This window comes from Anolis carolinensis, chromosome 1 (assembly GCF_035594765.1).
Source record: "Anolis carolinensis isolate JA03-04 chromosome 1, rAnoCar3.1.pri, whole genome shotgun sequence".
Lineage (NCBI taxonomy): Eukaryota > Metazoa > Chordata > Lepidosauria > Squamata > Dactyloidae > Anolis > Anolis carolinensis.
The window spans coordinates 215,280,410-215,298,605 of NC_085841.1; the positions used below are offsets into that span (position 1 = coordinate 215,280,410).

The 18,196-nt window shown below is 41.5% G+C and overlaps 1 protein-coding gene across 3 annotated transcripts in view; it reads left to right on the plus strand.

Annotated features, from left to right (window-relative positions):
• The window catches only part of grb14 (growth factor receptor bound protein 14), a 72,996-nt gene that overhangs the window by 18,222 nt on the left and 36,578 nt on the right, over positions 1-18,196 (plus strand). For 2 of the 3 annotated variants that reach the window (XM_003223675.4, XM_062965066.1), the window contains exon 3: positions 16,013-16,169. In XM_003223675.4, the coding sequence (XP_003223723.1) occupies positions 16,013-16,169 (157 nt within the window). Of the gene's footprint in view, positions 1-6,176; positions 6,700-16,012; positions 16,170-18,196 lie in introns of those variants that run through there. The other variant, XM_008115165.3, reaches the window with a different exon arrangement.

The window sequence follows — 18,196 nt, forward strand, 5'->3', positions numbered from 1 at the left end:
TAGCCTGTGGACTGGAAGACTTTTAACTGGAAAAGCTGCATATTTGAAATGTTTCCATCTTCAGTGAAGCATCATTTCCCTTGTGGTGCATCAAACTAAAATAATCCAGAGGGTTAGTAGAAAGAGAATGCGCAATATCGTAATGGATCTCACTCTGGTTCAAGATAACCTGGGAGTGCCTTCCCCAGTTCAAGGTAAATGGATGCCTGTGGGTTTCCTTGAGCACAATTTGAAGTGCTGAAACAATCAAGGCTATTTAAAGCACAGGGACATGTTATTCTTTTGAAGCATTCCTTTCTGTACGTTTATCTCATTGTAGGGCTTCAGAATTTGCAGATAATTCGATCACATTAGACCAAACAAGTCCATTTCTTTTCGAAACTTATTTTGGCAAACTTCAGCAGAGTTTTTTTTTTAAAACACACACTAGAGAACTGGAATGTTGCCCACATGATAGAAACTTCATTGGGAGAACACATGACAAAGAGGACATTTTGAGGCAGCCTGGTTGCTTTCCTCTTCCTTCAAACATATATAGTTAAGGTAAAGGTAAAGGTTTCCCCTGACGTTAAGTCCAGTCATGTCTGACTCTTGGGGTTGGTGCTCATCTCCATTTCTAAGCCAGAGAGCTGGCATTGTCCGTAGACACCTCCAAGGTCATGTGGCCAGCATGACTGCATTGGAGCGCCGTTACCTTCCCGCCAGAAGGTATTGATCTATTGATCTACTCACATTGGCATGTTTTCGAACTGCTAGGTTGGCAGAAGCTGGAGCTAACAGCGGCCGCTCACGCCGTTCCCAGGGTTTGAACCTGGGACCTTTTGGTCTGCAAGTTCAGCAGCTCAGCGCTTTAACACACTTCGCCACCGGGGCTCATATAGTTAGTGTTACTGAATGAAATTCGGAGTCAGTGCCAAGTCTAAGGAGCCCCGGTGGCTGAGTGTGTTAAAGCACTGAGCTGCTGAACTTGCAGACCGAAAGGTCCCAAGTTCAAATCCCAGGAGTGGAATGATCGCCTGCTGTTAGCCCCAGCTTCTGCCAACCTAGCAGTTTTAAAACATGCAAATGTGAGTAGATCAATAGGTACCGCTCCGGCGGGAAGGTAACGGCGCTCCATGCAGTCATGCTGGCCACATGACCTTGGAGGTGTCTACGGACAACGCCGGCTCTTCAGCTTAGAAATGGAGATGAGCACCAACCCCTAGAGTCAGACATGACTGGACTTAATGTCAGGGGAAACCTTTACCTTTACCTAGCATTGAAAAGCCTTGCAGCTTCAAGGCCTGGCTGCATCCTGTCTGGGGGGAAACCTTTATTGGGTGATGTTTGCTGGCCCTGATTGTTTCCTGTCTAGAATTCCCCTGTTTTCAGAATGTTGTTCTTTATTTACTGTCCTGATTTTAGAGTTTTTTTAATACTAGTAGCCAGATTGTGTTCATTTTCATGGTTTCCTCCTTTTTGTTGAAATTGTCTACATGCTTGTGGATTTCGATGACTTCAATGGCTTTCAAGAATGGTTTGAAAAAAAATATGGGGGCAGTGAAAAGGATTTCTTTCATGAGATTATTTTGCTTTTGGAAGCACTACCAGAATAGGTAGAACAAATGGCATTTGCAACTTTGAAAGAATGGCAAATTCCAGACAATTTATCCTTAAAAAATAAAAAGGGACTTTCCTGCCTTCTGGGAATTCAGAAAAAGGTTCATTCCAAGCAAGTGAATTTTCAGGAAAATATGGATTTTGTCTTTGATAGAGGAAAAGATCCACTACTTCTACCCACTCCAAACCTGGTGGAAGCCTAATTCATAAAATAAAAACTTCTTTGTCTTTTTAAAAATGCATTAGCACAGTAGAAGAATGCATTTTCATTTGGGGGAAATCCACTTATCTTTGACAAGTGATCAGTAAATGTAAGGAGTGGGTGAAAGGTTGAGTAAAGAGACACATCATTTGCTCATCTCTCTCTCTCATTTCATTCTGAAATAATGGATCAGATTGGGGAGGGGGTTTCAGAATTTGAGGGGAATTCGTCAGTGGAAGGTAATGGAAGAAGTTACATGAGCCATGGGTTGACATTTGAGGAGTTCTTCAGCCAAGGAGCTGTCTGATTTCCATGGTTTTCATAGGAACTGAGTTTATCTAGTGCAGTGGTCCCCAGCCTGTGGTCTGTAGTCCACAGGAGCTAAAATATAGTCTGTGGCCTCACTGTTACTACATGGTTACTACACGGTTACTATGCAATTACTACACGGTTACTACATCGTTACTACATCATTGCTTTGAAAAGGATTGCAAATCAGTTTTTGGTCAACTTTAGGTTCTGTTTGCTTATTTGGGGCACTGATTCAGAAAATTGTATTGGATAAACCACATCAGCTCTAGACTATTAAATATAGAATCATAGAGTTGGAAGAGACCTCACGGGTCATCCAGTCCAACCCCCTGCAAGAAACAAGAAAATCTCATTTAAAGCACCCCCGACAGATGGCCATCCAGCCTCTGCTTAAAAGCCTTCAAAGAAGGAGCCTCCACCACTGTCCGGGGCAGATAGTTCCACTGTGGAATATGGTTTTCTGTGGGTGAGCAGATGGCGACTACTGGATGGTATATGTTCTGTATCAGAAACTAAAGCTGATGTGGTCTATCCAATGGAGCTTTCTGAATCAGCCCCCCAAATAACCAAACCAAATCTCAAGTTGACCAAAAACTGATTCGTAACCCTTTTGGTACTAAGGTTGGAGAGTGGTCCTTGGTCAAGTAGTTCCTGGTCAAAAAAAGGTTGGGAAACACTAATCTAGCGTTTGTATATATAAGAGGTCAGCATCTTTAACACAATAATTGCCAGCTAACATGGACAAAGTCATTTCAGTTTTCACAAATGAACCTTGCGCAGTGGCCCTTCACCACCCCAAGGTGCTGTGAGAATTCACAATGGCCAGCCCTAGTGGGAGCCCTGAAATAGTATTACATGAGAGATGCATAGAAACAAAACGAAGGAACCCTAGAGATGAGTGTGTGAGGCCTGTGACACCTTCCATGTGAGTAGAGTCAAGAATCTGTTCTAGGTGAATTTTAGACCTTTCCAAGGTGCTGAACCCCAAATAGGTTCAGCACCCTGGGTAGTTGCTATTCAGGCTAAACCTCAAAATCCCTCCCAGACATGAAATTCACTAGCCACTACTATTATTTGAGACCAAGGGCAAGTGCTAATGGAGCATGCTTATAGTCCTTTTCTTTTTATTCTGACGAGATCAATGCTGTTCAGAATTGGGTTGCTCTCAGGGCATTGAGGCCAGTGGGACTTTTGAATGCATGGAATTCAGCACTTGGCTGGAAGCTAGCTGAGCAGATTAAACACAAAATATATTGGCGTCCTGCTGCAAGGGAAGGAACTCTTATTTATTTTGATACCTCCAGCAGAGTAGAGATTGCATTGTGGAAATTTCCAAAACAAAATTGCCACTGTTTTTGTACTTAAAGCTTCCAGATAAGGAAAAATGATAAAGCAGATGGCTATTTAGTCTAATGCTAAAGTGATTATATTACTATAGTCTCTGCTTGATAGTGGAAAAACACAGAGCAAGTTTATACTGCTGTAAACTCTCTTAACATCTCTTAAGGACATCTCTTAACTTTGGCAACATATGGGGTATTGCTGTGTGTGTTTTTATATAGTTTTATTACAAGGCTCTAATATTAAAGGTAACTGGACAAAGGAATAAATATGTCTGACCCCAAGCTAGATCCCTTTATGACTTTTATTGGACTTACAAGGAATTTCCCATCTCTCACAATCAAAGGTAATAGGCTTGAAATTGGCAAAAAAATCATAATAGGTTTGATCAAAGGCCTTGTTTGTGGTTCAGCATAATCAAAGCTGTTGTATGCAGGCTGTTTGCTCAGTTGAAGACTTTTTGTCATCTGCAGGTTTTTCTTTACCTATTCTGTCCTCATTGCAGATGTCTCTGTTCATGAAGATGTGAAGGAATTGTGAGATTACATCAGAAAACATTTAGACCAGTCCTACTCAAAGTGATGGTCCATGGAGAAGTAGTGATCCATTAGTCATTGGCTTCCAGTCCTTGATAAATTTCCAGTGCCTCCCATTAAATAACTTGAAATATCCTGAGTTTTGCCTCCCACAAAAATGTTAGTTTTCTGTTCTCCCACCACATATGGGCTGGCCATTACATACCAGAAAGTGACCCTCTCCTTAGTTATTGGCTTAGCTATTATAATACTATCGAAGCCAGTAATATAACCAGGGCAGTGTAGTAGTTTGAGTGTTGGATTATGCCTCTGGAGACCAGGGTTTGAATCCCACCCTGACCACAGAAATCCTCCAAGTGGCTTTGTGCAAGTCACACTCTTTCAGTCTCAGATAAAGGCAGAAGCAAACCCACATCTGAACAAATCATACCAAGAAAAACTTGTGATAAGCTTGCCTTAAAGTTGCCGTAAGTCAGAAATGATTTGAAGGCATTCAGCAATCACACAATTGCAGTGGACAGAACTTTATTTCTGCTTATTGAACTGTATTTTTGACTTTCTGCCTTGGTCAGACCATACCTGGAATACTGTGTCCAATTTTGGGCACTGCAGTTGAAGGGAGATGTTGACAAGCTGGAAAGAGTCCAGAGGAGGGCGACTAAAATGATTAAGGGTCTGGAGAACAAGCCCTATGAGGAGCGGCTTAAAGAACTGGGTATGTTTAGCCTGCAGAAGAGAAGGCTGAGAGGAGACATGATAGCCATGTACAAATATGTGAGGGGAAGTCATAGGGAGGAGGGAGCAAGCTTGTCTTCTGCTGCCCTGCAGACTAGGACGCGGAACAATGGCTTCAAACTACAGGAAAGGAGATTCCACCTGAACATCAGAAAGAACTTCCTGACTGTGAGAGCTGTTCAGCAGTGGAACTCTCTGCCCCAGACTGTGGTGGAGGCTCCTTCTTTGGAGGTTTTAAGCAGAGGCTGGATGGCCATCTGTCGGGGGTGCTTTGAATGAGATTTTCCTGCTTCTTGCAGGGGGTTGGACTGGATGGCCCACGAGATCTCTTCCAACTCTACAATTCTATGATTCTATGATTCTATCATTCTATGAGGTGTCTACGGACAACGCCGGCTCTTTGGTTTAGAAATGGAGATGAGCACCAACCCCCAGATTCGGACACAACTGGATATTAAGTTAGGGGAAAACCTTTACGTTTTTATCTTAACTGACAATATCTGAGGCAGAACGTAGGCCTGTGAATCTAACACCATCACCATTTTTCTCTTGTATGATTTTTAACATCTTTGTCTGATGAAGAAGCTAATGAAGTTTTGAAAGCTTGCACGATATTTTTGTGCTTTGGAGTTGGACCAAAAATGGTATCATTATTACACGTGGATTTTGGATTTGTTGTATTTTCCTGCACTTCTAACCCTGAATTTTGTGCCTGACATTGATAGGCACAAACTCTCTCTGCCAAACCTTTCTTTGTGACAAAAGCAGAGGAGGTACAGCATTCAGGCTGCATTGTGAATAAGGATCAAAATGACTACAGTGTGACCAAAACACGGTGCTTTTATTTGGTCCCCTTGAAGAGTGAAGGGCCTAATTCTACTAATAGCTTTCCATAAAAGAAAGGATAAACAGCAGAACATTAGCCAGACGTGTTCCAGCATGTTAGTACTCTCATATTAAGAAGTGAGTTATTAGATCTATTGCCATTTTTCCGCTGTAACTGATTAGGATTTAATTTTTCAATTTCACTAACTAACGTGACCCTGAGTTAAGTTTTCCCCTCTTCTCTATTGTTCACGCTGTTGGCCACATTCCAGCTGTCTCAAGGAAATAAAGATAGCAGGATGCAGAAGGCGTTTTGAGGCTTGCATGCTGAGGGAGCTGAGAGCTCTTCCAAGAGATGCTGTATTCAAGAGCGTTGCTCGTGCACATGCAGACACTTTTCTTTTCATGAAATGTCAGTAGCGATCGTGCAGTAAGTTCTATGGCATTAGAAATACTACATACATCTCATTGTCAAAGCCACCATCTCAACTGAACTTTCTGCTCTTTCACACATCAAGAAATTACTAGCATGCTCTCTCTTTCTCTGTGGGGAAAGGAAGCTCCTTCAGCCTCTTGTGACCTGCTCAGGAGCCTTGGTTTTTTTTAAAAGCATCTTGATTTTGATCTGGAGGTAGATTTTGGTTCTGTTTTGGAGAGATACACAAGAGCACATATGGCCCTTCATGGCATGCTAAACTATTTAGACAAGGGCTGGGGAGAAAGCTGCTCGAACTCTCTGCATGATAGATGCAGGCACTGCTGGACAGGAGGATTTACGTGCTTGCTTAAACCTGGTTCTTGAAGTGTAACAAACAAAAGTAATCCGGATGGGTTTCCAAGGGCAGAGGGGCAGAGCCTTCCCTATGCAGGCTGTCTTGCCTGCCATTGGTTCGCTCTGTCTGGGAGACATCCCTAACCGGCATGCAGAAGGAGGAGGATCTGTTGGACTGCCTGCCCTTTTTTGTTTTATTGCTTGCCTAGTTATCTCTTTGCAGTAGCTCTCATTAAGGTGGGAATGTCTGAAAGTTGATTTTCCCAAGGCTTTTTACACCTTTACTTTACAAGACGATCAGATGAATGGCAGGGATGAGTTTGTGTGGAAGAAGAGTTACGCTGCCTGTGATTACTCCAATAGTTCGGCAGAAAAGGGTAGGTGACTTGTGTGAGATGTGTAGGGAGCAGTGGACCAGGATAGCCGTGTTTGGGGAACAGGAAAAGACCCAGTACAGAAGGGAGTGAGTGAGTAAATGGCATGCTGTGTGAACATTGAGTAAATGGCAGAACTGTGTGAACATTGCTGCTTTCCATTTTCAAAAAATATATGAAAGCGAAGGCTTAAACTTTCCTGATGCTTTATACATGGGGATGTACCAGAATTGTGCAGCTCATGAGCAATAATGGGAGCTTTGTTGAAAGAGCTTGCCGAAGCCTTAAAGTGTAAATTCTCTTTGGGTGTCTGTATAAAAACTCTTGTTTTCAAATGTGTAAACATTTTATAAGACAGTCACCTTAAATGAAATAGGGCTGTTGTATGTTTTCCGGGCTGTATGGCCATGTTCCAGAAGTAGTCTCACCTGACGTTTTGCCCACATCTATGGCAGGCATCCTCAGAGGTTGCGAGGTATGGAGAAACTATACCTCACAACCTCTGAGGATGCCTGCCATAGATGTGGGCAAAACGTCAGGAGAGAATACTTCTGGAACATGGCCATACAGCCCGGAAAACATGCAACAATCCTGTGATCCCGGCCATGAAAGCCTTCAACAACATATTAAATGAAATACTTTATAAGGCCTAGTGAAGCATTACAATTTTTCTTAAAGTACATTATGCTCCTGTGTATATCTACTTAAAATAGGTCCATTTGTGTTTACTAGAGCTTACAACCAGGAAAGTGAACACAAGATTGAACCTAGATCAGATTTGCAGCATTTTCTTCTTGGTGAAATATGTAGCTGGCTTCCATATTAAAACTGGAAGATCACTGCATGCAATGCTGTTAGCTATGCTCAGGATGTGGATCAACTTACTGTGTTCTTCATGTTAACATATTTTCACTGGGAAGAATATATATGAGGTTTTACCCTCTGTGTTTTGAGTTTATGAAAGCTACATTGGATTCGATTTGGTAATTTCACATATTTGTGTTACTCAAAGCAATAACATCAAAACCACTCCAGTGAATCATGCTGTTATAATGTGGTACTTTATAATGCAACCTGTGGGTAGGCTTTATTTTCCCCAAATTGAGCAAAAATAAGCTAACTAAAAGATTAAATATTGTTTTAAAATACAGTAGAGTCTCACTTATCCAAGTCTCACTTATCCAAGCCTCTGGATAATCCAAGCCATTTTTGTGGTCAATGTTTTCAATATATCATGATATTTTGGTGCTAAAGCCGTAAATACAGTAATTACAACATAACATTACTGCGTATTGAACTTCTTTTTCTGTCAAATTTGTTGTATAACATGATGTTTTGGTGCTTAATTTGTAAAATCATAACCTAATTTGATATTTAATAGGCTTTTCCTTAATCCCTCCTTATTATCCAAGATATTCGCTGATCCAAGCTTCTGCCAGCCCGTTTAGCTTGGATAAGTGAGACTCTACTGTACATACACACAGGATAAAATTCCTCTTGGTTGCAACATTGCAATCAAATGGTTTACTAATGTGATCTGTTCCACTCAATTCCCACATAGTTGGGGCTTCTTCCATGCTAGAAAAGTTGAATTTCCCTCTGTGAGTTTGTAAAGGCCAAAAGCTTCCATTGTGGATAGTATTTCTTTTCTTTTAAGTAGTAACTCTTCCAAATGTAGATAAGAACAACCTAATAGCCCTTTTGGATCAGAGGAAACACCTGTCTAGTCCCCAGAAGTGAAGGACATGTGTGGAATAGCTGCTTTGTGTTCTTTAGGAGTTGGCATTCAGAGGCACACCACCTCTGATCCTGGAGGAAATATGTCTATAATGATGGCTAGGCTTGTCCTGTAAGACTAAACGGAACACCAAGTGAATGTACACTAATTTGGTTCACAAGAAAAATATCATTGCTATCTCTCTTTACTAACAAGAAGTTTTATTGAATAAAGTTATGTGGAAATAGCTATTTTAATAAGTTGGAACCTTCTATCCAAGGCCATACCTTAGTACTTTGTTTCCAGGAGTGTTGCACAGTTTAGTAGTGGGATTAGAGTACTGAGAAGATTGGGCATTTTCCAAAGCTCCAAGGTCAATGGCATTGATAGCAACAGCAGTTTCACTTTTCATGGTCTCCAGGAAGGTCAAATGCAGTGTAAGAGTTCTCTGTTTTTGTATATCCCACTGAACATCTCGGGATGACTTGCATTGAAATCAACTTAAAACAAGAAATGATCACAAAGGGAAATCAGTTAAAACCATCTTGAATGACATAATTATAAAAAGTGAACAGTGTATGTCTGTCTTCTTCTAGATTAAAGAAGGAAAATGCTGCAGCCAGCCTTCCATTCCCAGCATCCCCAAATTCTGGAACGTCTGTCTGTATCCAAATGAAGTCTGTGGATGTATCACCCATGAATGCTGTACCTAGTTTCCTCCTTCCCTTGCCATTGTTATATTGCCAGGACTTGCTCCTCCTTTTACTTTGAATTCATCTTCTTGCTAGAAACAAGAAAGTGAGATGATATGTTCAAGTGAAAAGGAATAATCTCTTCATTTTACCTACTTGACACTTAGGACTTCATCCCACAGGCTTCAGGCTCTGTTACAGTGTGCTTAGGAAATGGGGCACTTCTGGTGGGAATTTGTTTACCAACTCCAAACAGGTTTCAGATGGGTGAAAGCAGGGGAAAGATGAGGAAATGATTATTAAGAACAGGGGATGGGAGGGAACAGGTTAATACAGTTTCTTCTGCTTTCCCTTCACTCTACCTGAAGAAGTCTCTAATGATACCACCAAGAATCATCCCAGCATCTCAGTTTTCACTGGAAACTTCAGCCTTGGAAGGATCCTGAACTGGCAACCCTTATTCTCAGTAACCTTTTTTAAAATTCTTGAACTGCCCTGTATATAGAATGAGCATTCTTTGTCCGGAATTCCAAAATCCAAAATACTCAAAAATCCAAAATTATCCAGATGGGTGGCTGAGATAGGGACAGTTTTATTTTCCAATGGTTCAGTGTATACTCACTTTGATTAATACAAGATGATTTAAAATACTGAGCCTGAAATTACCTTTAGGCTATATGTATTCAAGTTTATGGATTTCACGTATAAACTTTCATCCTGTCTCCAAGATATCTAATTCTGTAGATATGTGCAAAATAAGTACTGTACTCTCTAAAATCCGAAACACTTCTGATCCCAAGCATTTTAGATGAGGGACATTCAACCTGTATACAGTGTGCCCTCACTTATCGCGGGGGTTAGGTTCCAGGACCACCCGCAATAAGTGAAAATCTGCGAACTAGGGACACTATATTTATTTTAATATTTATACCCTTAAGGAGCCCCAGTGGCAAAGTGTGTTGAAGTGCTGAGCTGCTGAACTTGCAGACCGAAAGGTCCCAGGTTCAAACCCCGTGAGCGGCCGATGTTAGCTCCAGCTCCTGCCAACCTAGCAGTTCGAAAACATGCCAATGTGAGTAGATCAATAGGTACCACTCCGGCGGGAAGGTAAAGGGGCTCCATGCAGTCATGCCGGCCACATGACCTTGGAGGTGTCTACGGACAACGCTGGCTCTTTGGCTTAGAAATGGAGATGAGCACCAACCCCCAGAGTCAGACATGACTAGACTTAACGTCAGGGGAAACCTTTACCTTTTATACATTATTTTAGTAGTTACTAGCTGTGCCCGGCCACGCGTTGCTGTGGCGTTGTCTGGTGGTGTTGGTGAGAAATTGTTGAGGTAGTGGTGGTATTGAATGTCTGTTGTATGGTTGTCTTTATGTTTGGTATGCACACTGAAGTGGATTATATGGCAGTGTGGAGTCAAGATAATCCAGTTCAAAGCAGATAACATAAGATTCTAAATGGGTTATATAGCTGTTTGGAAGGGCCTTGAGTCTACACTGCCATATAATCCAGTTAAAATCTGTGGAAGAGGCCTAAGTGAGGCCTAACTCTGCCTGTCCCTTGGGCTGAGTGAGTTGCTAGGAGACCAAGTGGGTGCAGCTTAGCCTTCAAACTTGCAGCAATTGGATAAAAACTATTATTCCTCTCCCTGTAATTAGGACTTTATTTTTCTTTTCTTTTTGTTGTATCAACCTAGAGCCATGAATGATGGGTTGTGTTGTCAAATTTCGAGGTTAGGGGGCCTGTAGTTTTGTTGTTTTGTCCGCTGCCCTGATGCCATCACTCTTTTATATATATAGATACAATATTTTAAGTCTTTATCAACCAAACGTGTGTTGATAAATCACCACCTTCTCCTCCTATTGCTGCTTGGGCTCCCTTTCTCTCCCTTTGGCGTCTCCTTCCTCCCTTCCTTAGGCTGTAAATTGTAATTTTTTATTATTTATAATAGTCTTTTAGAGTTTATTGAAAAACTGAAACAGCGAATCTGCAAAATGTGAACAGCAAAGTAGTGAGGGAACACTGTATTATATCTATAGCTACATCTTAATATGTTACTTAACATGATTGTGCATTATATTGTGTTTCATTATTTTTATTCACCCCACACCCTCCCTGTGCTGAAGTAGCGAGCTTTTAAGCCAAAGATACAACTGCTTATAGTTATTTTTATATTTGCGCTGCCTATTGTCAAGGCTATACTTGAGGTGACCTTCTCAGAGCTTTATGAAGTGTTTATTATGGGAAGCTGAAGGAACAGCTGTCTCCTGTGAGAATGAATGTGTGCAAGGAAGAACACCATCACTGAAAAGGTTTCTGTCCTTTCAAAACAGCACCATCACAGTGTTCGGCCACAGTGTATACCTTCCTTGGTTGATGACATTCACTGGAACTTATTCCTCCTCTTCTGTAGATCTTGGTTTGTCTTCCTAACTCCTCTGCTTGCTTCTTTGCATTTCTTCAGTACCTCTCATATAGTAACCAAGGAAATTGGCAGGACTAGCAGCTCCCAGTGCTCATAATATTCTTTTCTTGGCAGAGCTCCCTGCGTTAGAAGAGGGATAAAGATTGGATTTGTTGCTATGAACAGTAGTACTTGTCCCATTTCTTCATCCTACTCTTCTTTCAAATAATGGAGGATTCCTGGTACTGAGAATTTGACCTTGAAACTGCTGTTCTTGAAATGTTGTGCAGCATTTATTCCTGATAGCCGTAAATCTTTGAACACTGGAATTTATGATAGAGACATCCTGGTGAACTTTTTCAGAATTTGGTTACCGACTTTTAGCAGTAAGTTTGATGCTTTCTCCAAAGGCAGTATATTGAGGCAACTTTGATAAGTTGTGCATAAATTTATCATTTTTTTACTGTGAAATCTCACAACTTTAATTTCTTTGATATGTGGAACCCAACAGCTTTTGCATCGTCTCATTTCAACTAAAATGTTCTTAAGCATGTTTCTCTTTTAAAATACTTGAACAGTGGGATGGGAAGCCACTCAGCTTCTGATTTGAAGCATTTTAGAGGAGCTGGTTGAAATATATGAACATGGCTTTCACAATGGATGCGGAGCCTCCAGTGACCTAGGGGATAAAAGCCTTGTGACTTGAAGGTTGGGTTGCTGACCTGAAGGCTGCCAGGTTTGAATCCCACCAGGGGAGAGTGCGGATGAGCTCCCTCTATCAGCTCCAGCTCCATGCCAGGACATGAGAGAAGCCTCCCACATGGATGGTAAAACATCAAAACATCCGGGCGTCCCCTGGGCAACGTCCTTGCAGACAGCCAATTCTCTCACTCCAGAAGCAACTCCGGTTGCTCCTGACACGAAAAAAAAAACCAATGGATGCATTGCTGGTGCATACATATGCATACCAATATATCTTAACCCCCCACTGTCCAGTTTGGCAGGGACAGTGCTGGTTAAGCCTTTTTCATCTCACAATTCCAGCTATGTTCCAGTTCAGCTATGTTCAGAAATGTTCTAGTTTCTCTCTCCTCCCACTTTCCGTCATTGTCCTTGGCTTACTTCAATTGTGGCAAAATGTTTTCAAAGTGCAAAAGTGATTTGAACTCAATTAACTCAGCAGTGGAGAGCAGAAAGTGGAGAGGAGTAGGTGGAAATTTTCCCTTCCCTGTGGGCTCAGGCAAAAGCAATATTCAACCTCTCATAGCTTGCGTGTTCTTCATCATTGATAGCTTTCTCCGTCTTGACCATCCTCTGATATCGCTTGGTCATACGTGTCCCAGTTTTCATCTGTGAAATGTTGTAGGGTATGTGGACATGTCACATACAGAGTTTGGAAAAGTTCCCTGTTGGACTACAACCTCCTGAATCCATCAGTCGGCATGGCCACTGACCTGACTCATGTAGTAGTACTGTGTGCTGAAACAAGGATGAAGAGCACACACTGTTCTATAGTACAGTAGAGTCTCACTTATCCAAGCTAAATGGGCCAGCAGAACCTTGGCTAAGCGAATATCTTGGATAATAAGGAGGGATTAAGGAAAAGCCTTATAAACATCAAATTAGGTTATGATTTTACAAATTAAGCACCAAAACATCATGTTATACAACAAATTTGACAGAAAAATTAGTTCAATGCACAGTAATGTTATGTTGTAATTACTGTATTTATGAATTTAGCACCAAAATATCACGATATATTGAAAACATTGACTACAAAAATGCATTGGATAATCCAGAACCTTGGATAAGCAAGTCTTGGATATGTGAGACTCTACTATAAAGTCCTATCTCCATTGTCTTTCTCATAGGCACACTCTTAGTCCTGGCAGACATTCTGTTAAAATAAAATAAAAAGTTTTTAAAAGTTCATAAACATTCATATAACGTGGCATTTAGCCATCTTCAGAATTACATGCCTCTCTAGCCAGGTCATATCAGCCTACCTTCTACCATGTCTGATCACAGATCTTGACCATTGCACCCAGTCATTCCCTTTATCTCCTGCTAGATGGGGGCCTTTAACTACAGATACCTGGGATTGTGCTAGTGACCTTCTGTGTGAAAAATAGGTTGTGAGGTGAGGATATGAGCAATCTTGGTAGAACTATCCAGTCACTACTAATCCAATCCAATCAGCAAGCGAGAGTCCAAAACCTGGAACCTCAATCCATGGCTGATACCAAATGAGAGACTGCCCCTGGGCACACAGAAGACTGGGCTACTTGGAAGGTGCTAAACAGACTGCGCTTTGGTATCACGAGATGCAGAAGCAAACTAAAGAAATGGGGGCATAAAGTGGAGTCCACGACATGCGAGTGTGGAGAAGAGCAAACCACACACCACCTACTACAATGCCCTGCCACATGCACAATGGAGGACCTTCTTATAGCAACACCAGAGGTGTTTCTGATCAAAGGACATTTAGTATAATGCCAAGTTTTTAACTTTGTTTGTGTTTTTAAATACATTACAACTGTTCACTCGGTTCGCTTCTGATACGATAAATAAATACTCGCTAATGAAATGCTGTAAAGGAGGGTCTGAGTAGGGGGAGATAGGGAGGCTATAACCCAGTTATTTATGTAGTCAGAGATAGAGTGAATACCAGTTATCAAGAGAGGAATTGCTAGGATCTGTTGAAGTGTGAATATGGGAGGAGGTCAAGAAATATATGTGTAATATTATTTGTGTATTTATTGAATTTCTGTCTTGCCTTTCTTAGTGAGACTATTTATTGTTTTATCATTTTTACTCTTTCTGCTTTCAACCTGGATGTTTTATTTTAATAAAACTGGCCACACGTTACCATGCCAAAACCACAGATGGACTTGTCCTTTCACCTCCACAATCCTTCCCTGTGGAGCTGAAAGGGTAAAGTGGTCGACAGGAACCATAGGGTTGGCACTACAAGGTCAACTTAGTGTGCTTCTACACCACTGGTTCTCAACCTGGGGTTCCAGATGTTTATGGCCTTCAACTCCCAGAAATCCTAACAGCTGGTAAACTGGCTGGGATTTCTGGGAGTTGTAGGCCAAAAACATCTGGGGATCCCAGGTTGAGAACCACTGTTCTACACTCTAGCACTAATGCACTTTGATCAGGGCCGTAGCCAGAAAATTTTGGGGGGGGGGGGGGGTGTTGAAAATTGGGGGGGGGGGGGTTTAACCCCTTGCACACACCCCTCCCGCTACAAACCTGTCAATATCTGCTTGAGATAGTGCCTGGAGGGACTCTTAATGTTTTGTGTCTCATAGACTTAGCATGGGGATTTGGTTAACCAGTTAAAATTCATGAGTAAACCAGGTTTTTTTATAACCTGAAAAATTTCGGGGGGGGGGGGGGTTGAACCCTTAAAACCGCCCCCTCGCTACAGGCCTGACTTTGACACCACTTTAACAGCCATGGCTAAATGCTATGAAATATGGGAGTTGTCATTTGAAAAGACACCAGCACCCTTTGGCAGAGAAGGCTGAAGACCTTGTAGACCTACAATTCCTATGATTCCATAGCATTGAGCCATGGCAGTTAGAGTGGTGTCAAACTGCATTATTTCTACAGTGTAGATGTTCTCCTGGAGAGGAGTTCAGGCACATAGATTCTCCATCACTAAGCTATGTCTCAACTATAGAGAGGTTCAACCTAGGAGCCCCGGTGGCGAAGTGCGTTAAAGCACTGAGCTGGAGACCAAAAGGTCCAAGGTTCAAACCCCGGGAGCGGCGGGAGCGGCCGTGTTAGCTCCAGCTCCTGCCAACCTAGCAGTTTGAAAACATGCCAATGTGAGTAGATCAATAGGTACCGCTCCAGCGGGAAGGTAATGGCACTCCATGCAGTCATGCCGGCCACATGACCTTGGAGGTGTCTACGGACAATGCCGGCTCTTCGGCTTAGAAATGGAGATGAGCACCAACCCCCAGAGTCAGACATGACTGGACTTAACGTCAGGGGAAACCTTTACCTTTACTAGATGTGCTCTTGGAGAGGAGTTCAGGCACATAGATTCTCCATCAATAAGCTATGTCTCAATTATAGAGAGATCTCTTCATCCCTGTGGTCCTAATGTCTACATGCTAGTCATGCTTTAAATTGTTATTTGCCTCTTGTTTACATACCTTCTGGATTTATCTCCACAGATCTATCCTTAGATGGTTATCAAATCTGAGGTAATTACTGTGGAGATTACATGCACAGACTTTAAAAATTCAGTTTTTTCCCCAAGGATGAAACAGTCACGCCTGCTAATCATGTTGTTGTTTTAATATTTTATCTTAGGAATGGGAAATGTGTTTCTTTCCAGGTGTTGTTGCCTGGGCATTAGTTGTGCTACTTAGGGATGAGGGGCATGGCAGTCCAAGAACATCTGAAGACCACATTTCCAAGCGCTGTTTAATATGTTTGCTATGTATGTGATGCAGTTTGCTTCTGCCTTCTCACAGGTAATTAAAGTATACAGTGAGGATGAAACCAGCAGAGCTTTGGAAGTACCCAGTGATATAACAGCCAGAGATTTGTGCCAGCTGCTAATACTAAAGAATCATTACGTTGATGATCACAGCTGGACTCTGTTTGAACAGCTCACTAGCTTGGGTTTAGGTAAGTATGATCTGCTTCTGAAAAACATGATATTAACCCATCTCTGATTTGAGTGTGTTCTTTGTGAGGAGGAAGAACACTTCAACTCATACTTATCAATTGATGTTAAGCCTCTTTTGATTCCAGTGGCTTTTATTGCTAAGTAAACCTATAAGAACACACAGTAAACATTCCAGAGCTGTCTGTAGGATAAATCTCTTGAAGTTTAGATTGGAATGCTGGACTATGCTTTTTATCCTTAGTTGCCATTGGATTGCTGGTATCTCTGGGTGGTGTCCTGCTGCTGAGTTGAAATCGAAGCAGTGAAGTAGTGATAGTATTAGGACTAGCAGTAAATGTGTATGGTTCTAATACTGAAACAGCAAGGAGATGAAAGTGACATTGCCTGATTGGCATTTATGAGCCCTTTCCCTAAGTCAGTGGTTCTCAACCTGGGATTCCCAGGCCTACAACTCCCAGAAATCCCAGTTTACCAACTGTTGGGATTTCTGGGAGTTGAAGGCCTAAAACATCTGGGGACCCCAGGTTGAGAACCACCACACTAGGCCATACCATTAACAAGTTTCAGATGGACTTGCTTGCTCTCTCTCTTTTTAATAGGCTCTGTCCCCATCTGAAGACCATCACTTTTCCTGGGATACAGAGAGAGTAAAAATAGCTCTGTGTGTCCATATAGAGGCATTTAAATTTGGCTTTGCCCATTATGGATCATTTTGCCTTTAGTCAACTGTGTAAAGAAGTTCTTGATACAGTAGAGTCTCACTTATCCAACATAAATGGGCCGGCAGAACATTGGATAAGCGAATATGTTGGATTATAAGGAGAGATTAAGTAGAAGCCTATTAAACATCAAATTAGGTTATGATTTTACAAGTTAAGCACCAAAACATCATGTTATACAACAAATTTGACAGAAAAAGTTGTTCAATACGCAGTAATGTTATGTTGTAATTACTGTATTTACGAATTTAGCACCAAAATATTACAATGTATTGAAAACATTGACTACAAGATGTGTTGGATAATCCAGAACGTTGGATAAGCGAGTGTTGGATAAGTGAGACTCTACTGTATCTCCTCTTCGGTCTCTGCTCGGTTGTTTGGTCCTCTATCTATTTGTCTGTCTAGCCAGTCAGCCAGCAAATGGAAGACAGTTGTGACATGGCAGTCTGCCCAAATGGGCCAGAATTCTTTGTTTCATTTCTGAGTAAATCCAGTTGTTCTGGTATGAATAACAGCAATTCACCTCACATCTTTATCTCAGAGCATCTTGAGGTATCCTCCTAAATAGAAGATCTGTGCATGTCTGTGAAAGGTTCCTGTTTTTATTGTGCCACTTTTCTTCCTCCTAGTATTGGTGTCGAGAAGCAGGAATTGTGCCTAATCATGGAGATCTCTGTGTGTAGACATGAATGATGCAAACATGATTGTTTGGTCCTTTAGATGTAATTCAGTGAGCCAGCGTGGTGTAGTAGTATTTTGAGTGTTGGATTGGATTTCAGGATGCAACCATGAAAACACATTGGGTGACTTTAAATGAGTCATGCTTTTTCAGCCCAAGAGGAAGGCCGTACTATCCTTTTGGGCTCCAAATAAATCTTGCCAAGGAAACCTTTTGAAAGGATTTTCATAAGTTTTGATCAACCTGAAAACACATAGAAACTAGAGCAATAACAACAAATATATGATATTATTCCAAGTAATGTCTCCATTCCGCTTCCATGCACTCATTTCCGTTCATATCTAATTCACACAAGACCTTGCAAGATTCATTTCCACTGCTTTTGCTTGATTCACTAGTATGTCCTCAGAGTTTGTGCCATATGGCCACACATGGCACAAATGATTCTATCTACTTTTCCTCTCACGCAGTGGATCATAAGATACATCTTTTTAACTCATCCAAAAATTTCTGAGGTTTGTTTTAATATGTCTATTGAAAAAGCATCATCTCATAACTTATATCTAGTTTTCTTTACCTTGACTGCATTGAGCACAGACAGCCAAAACCCGTCTGCAAGGGCATT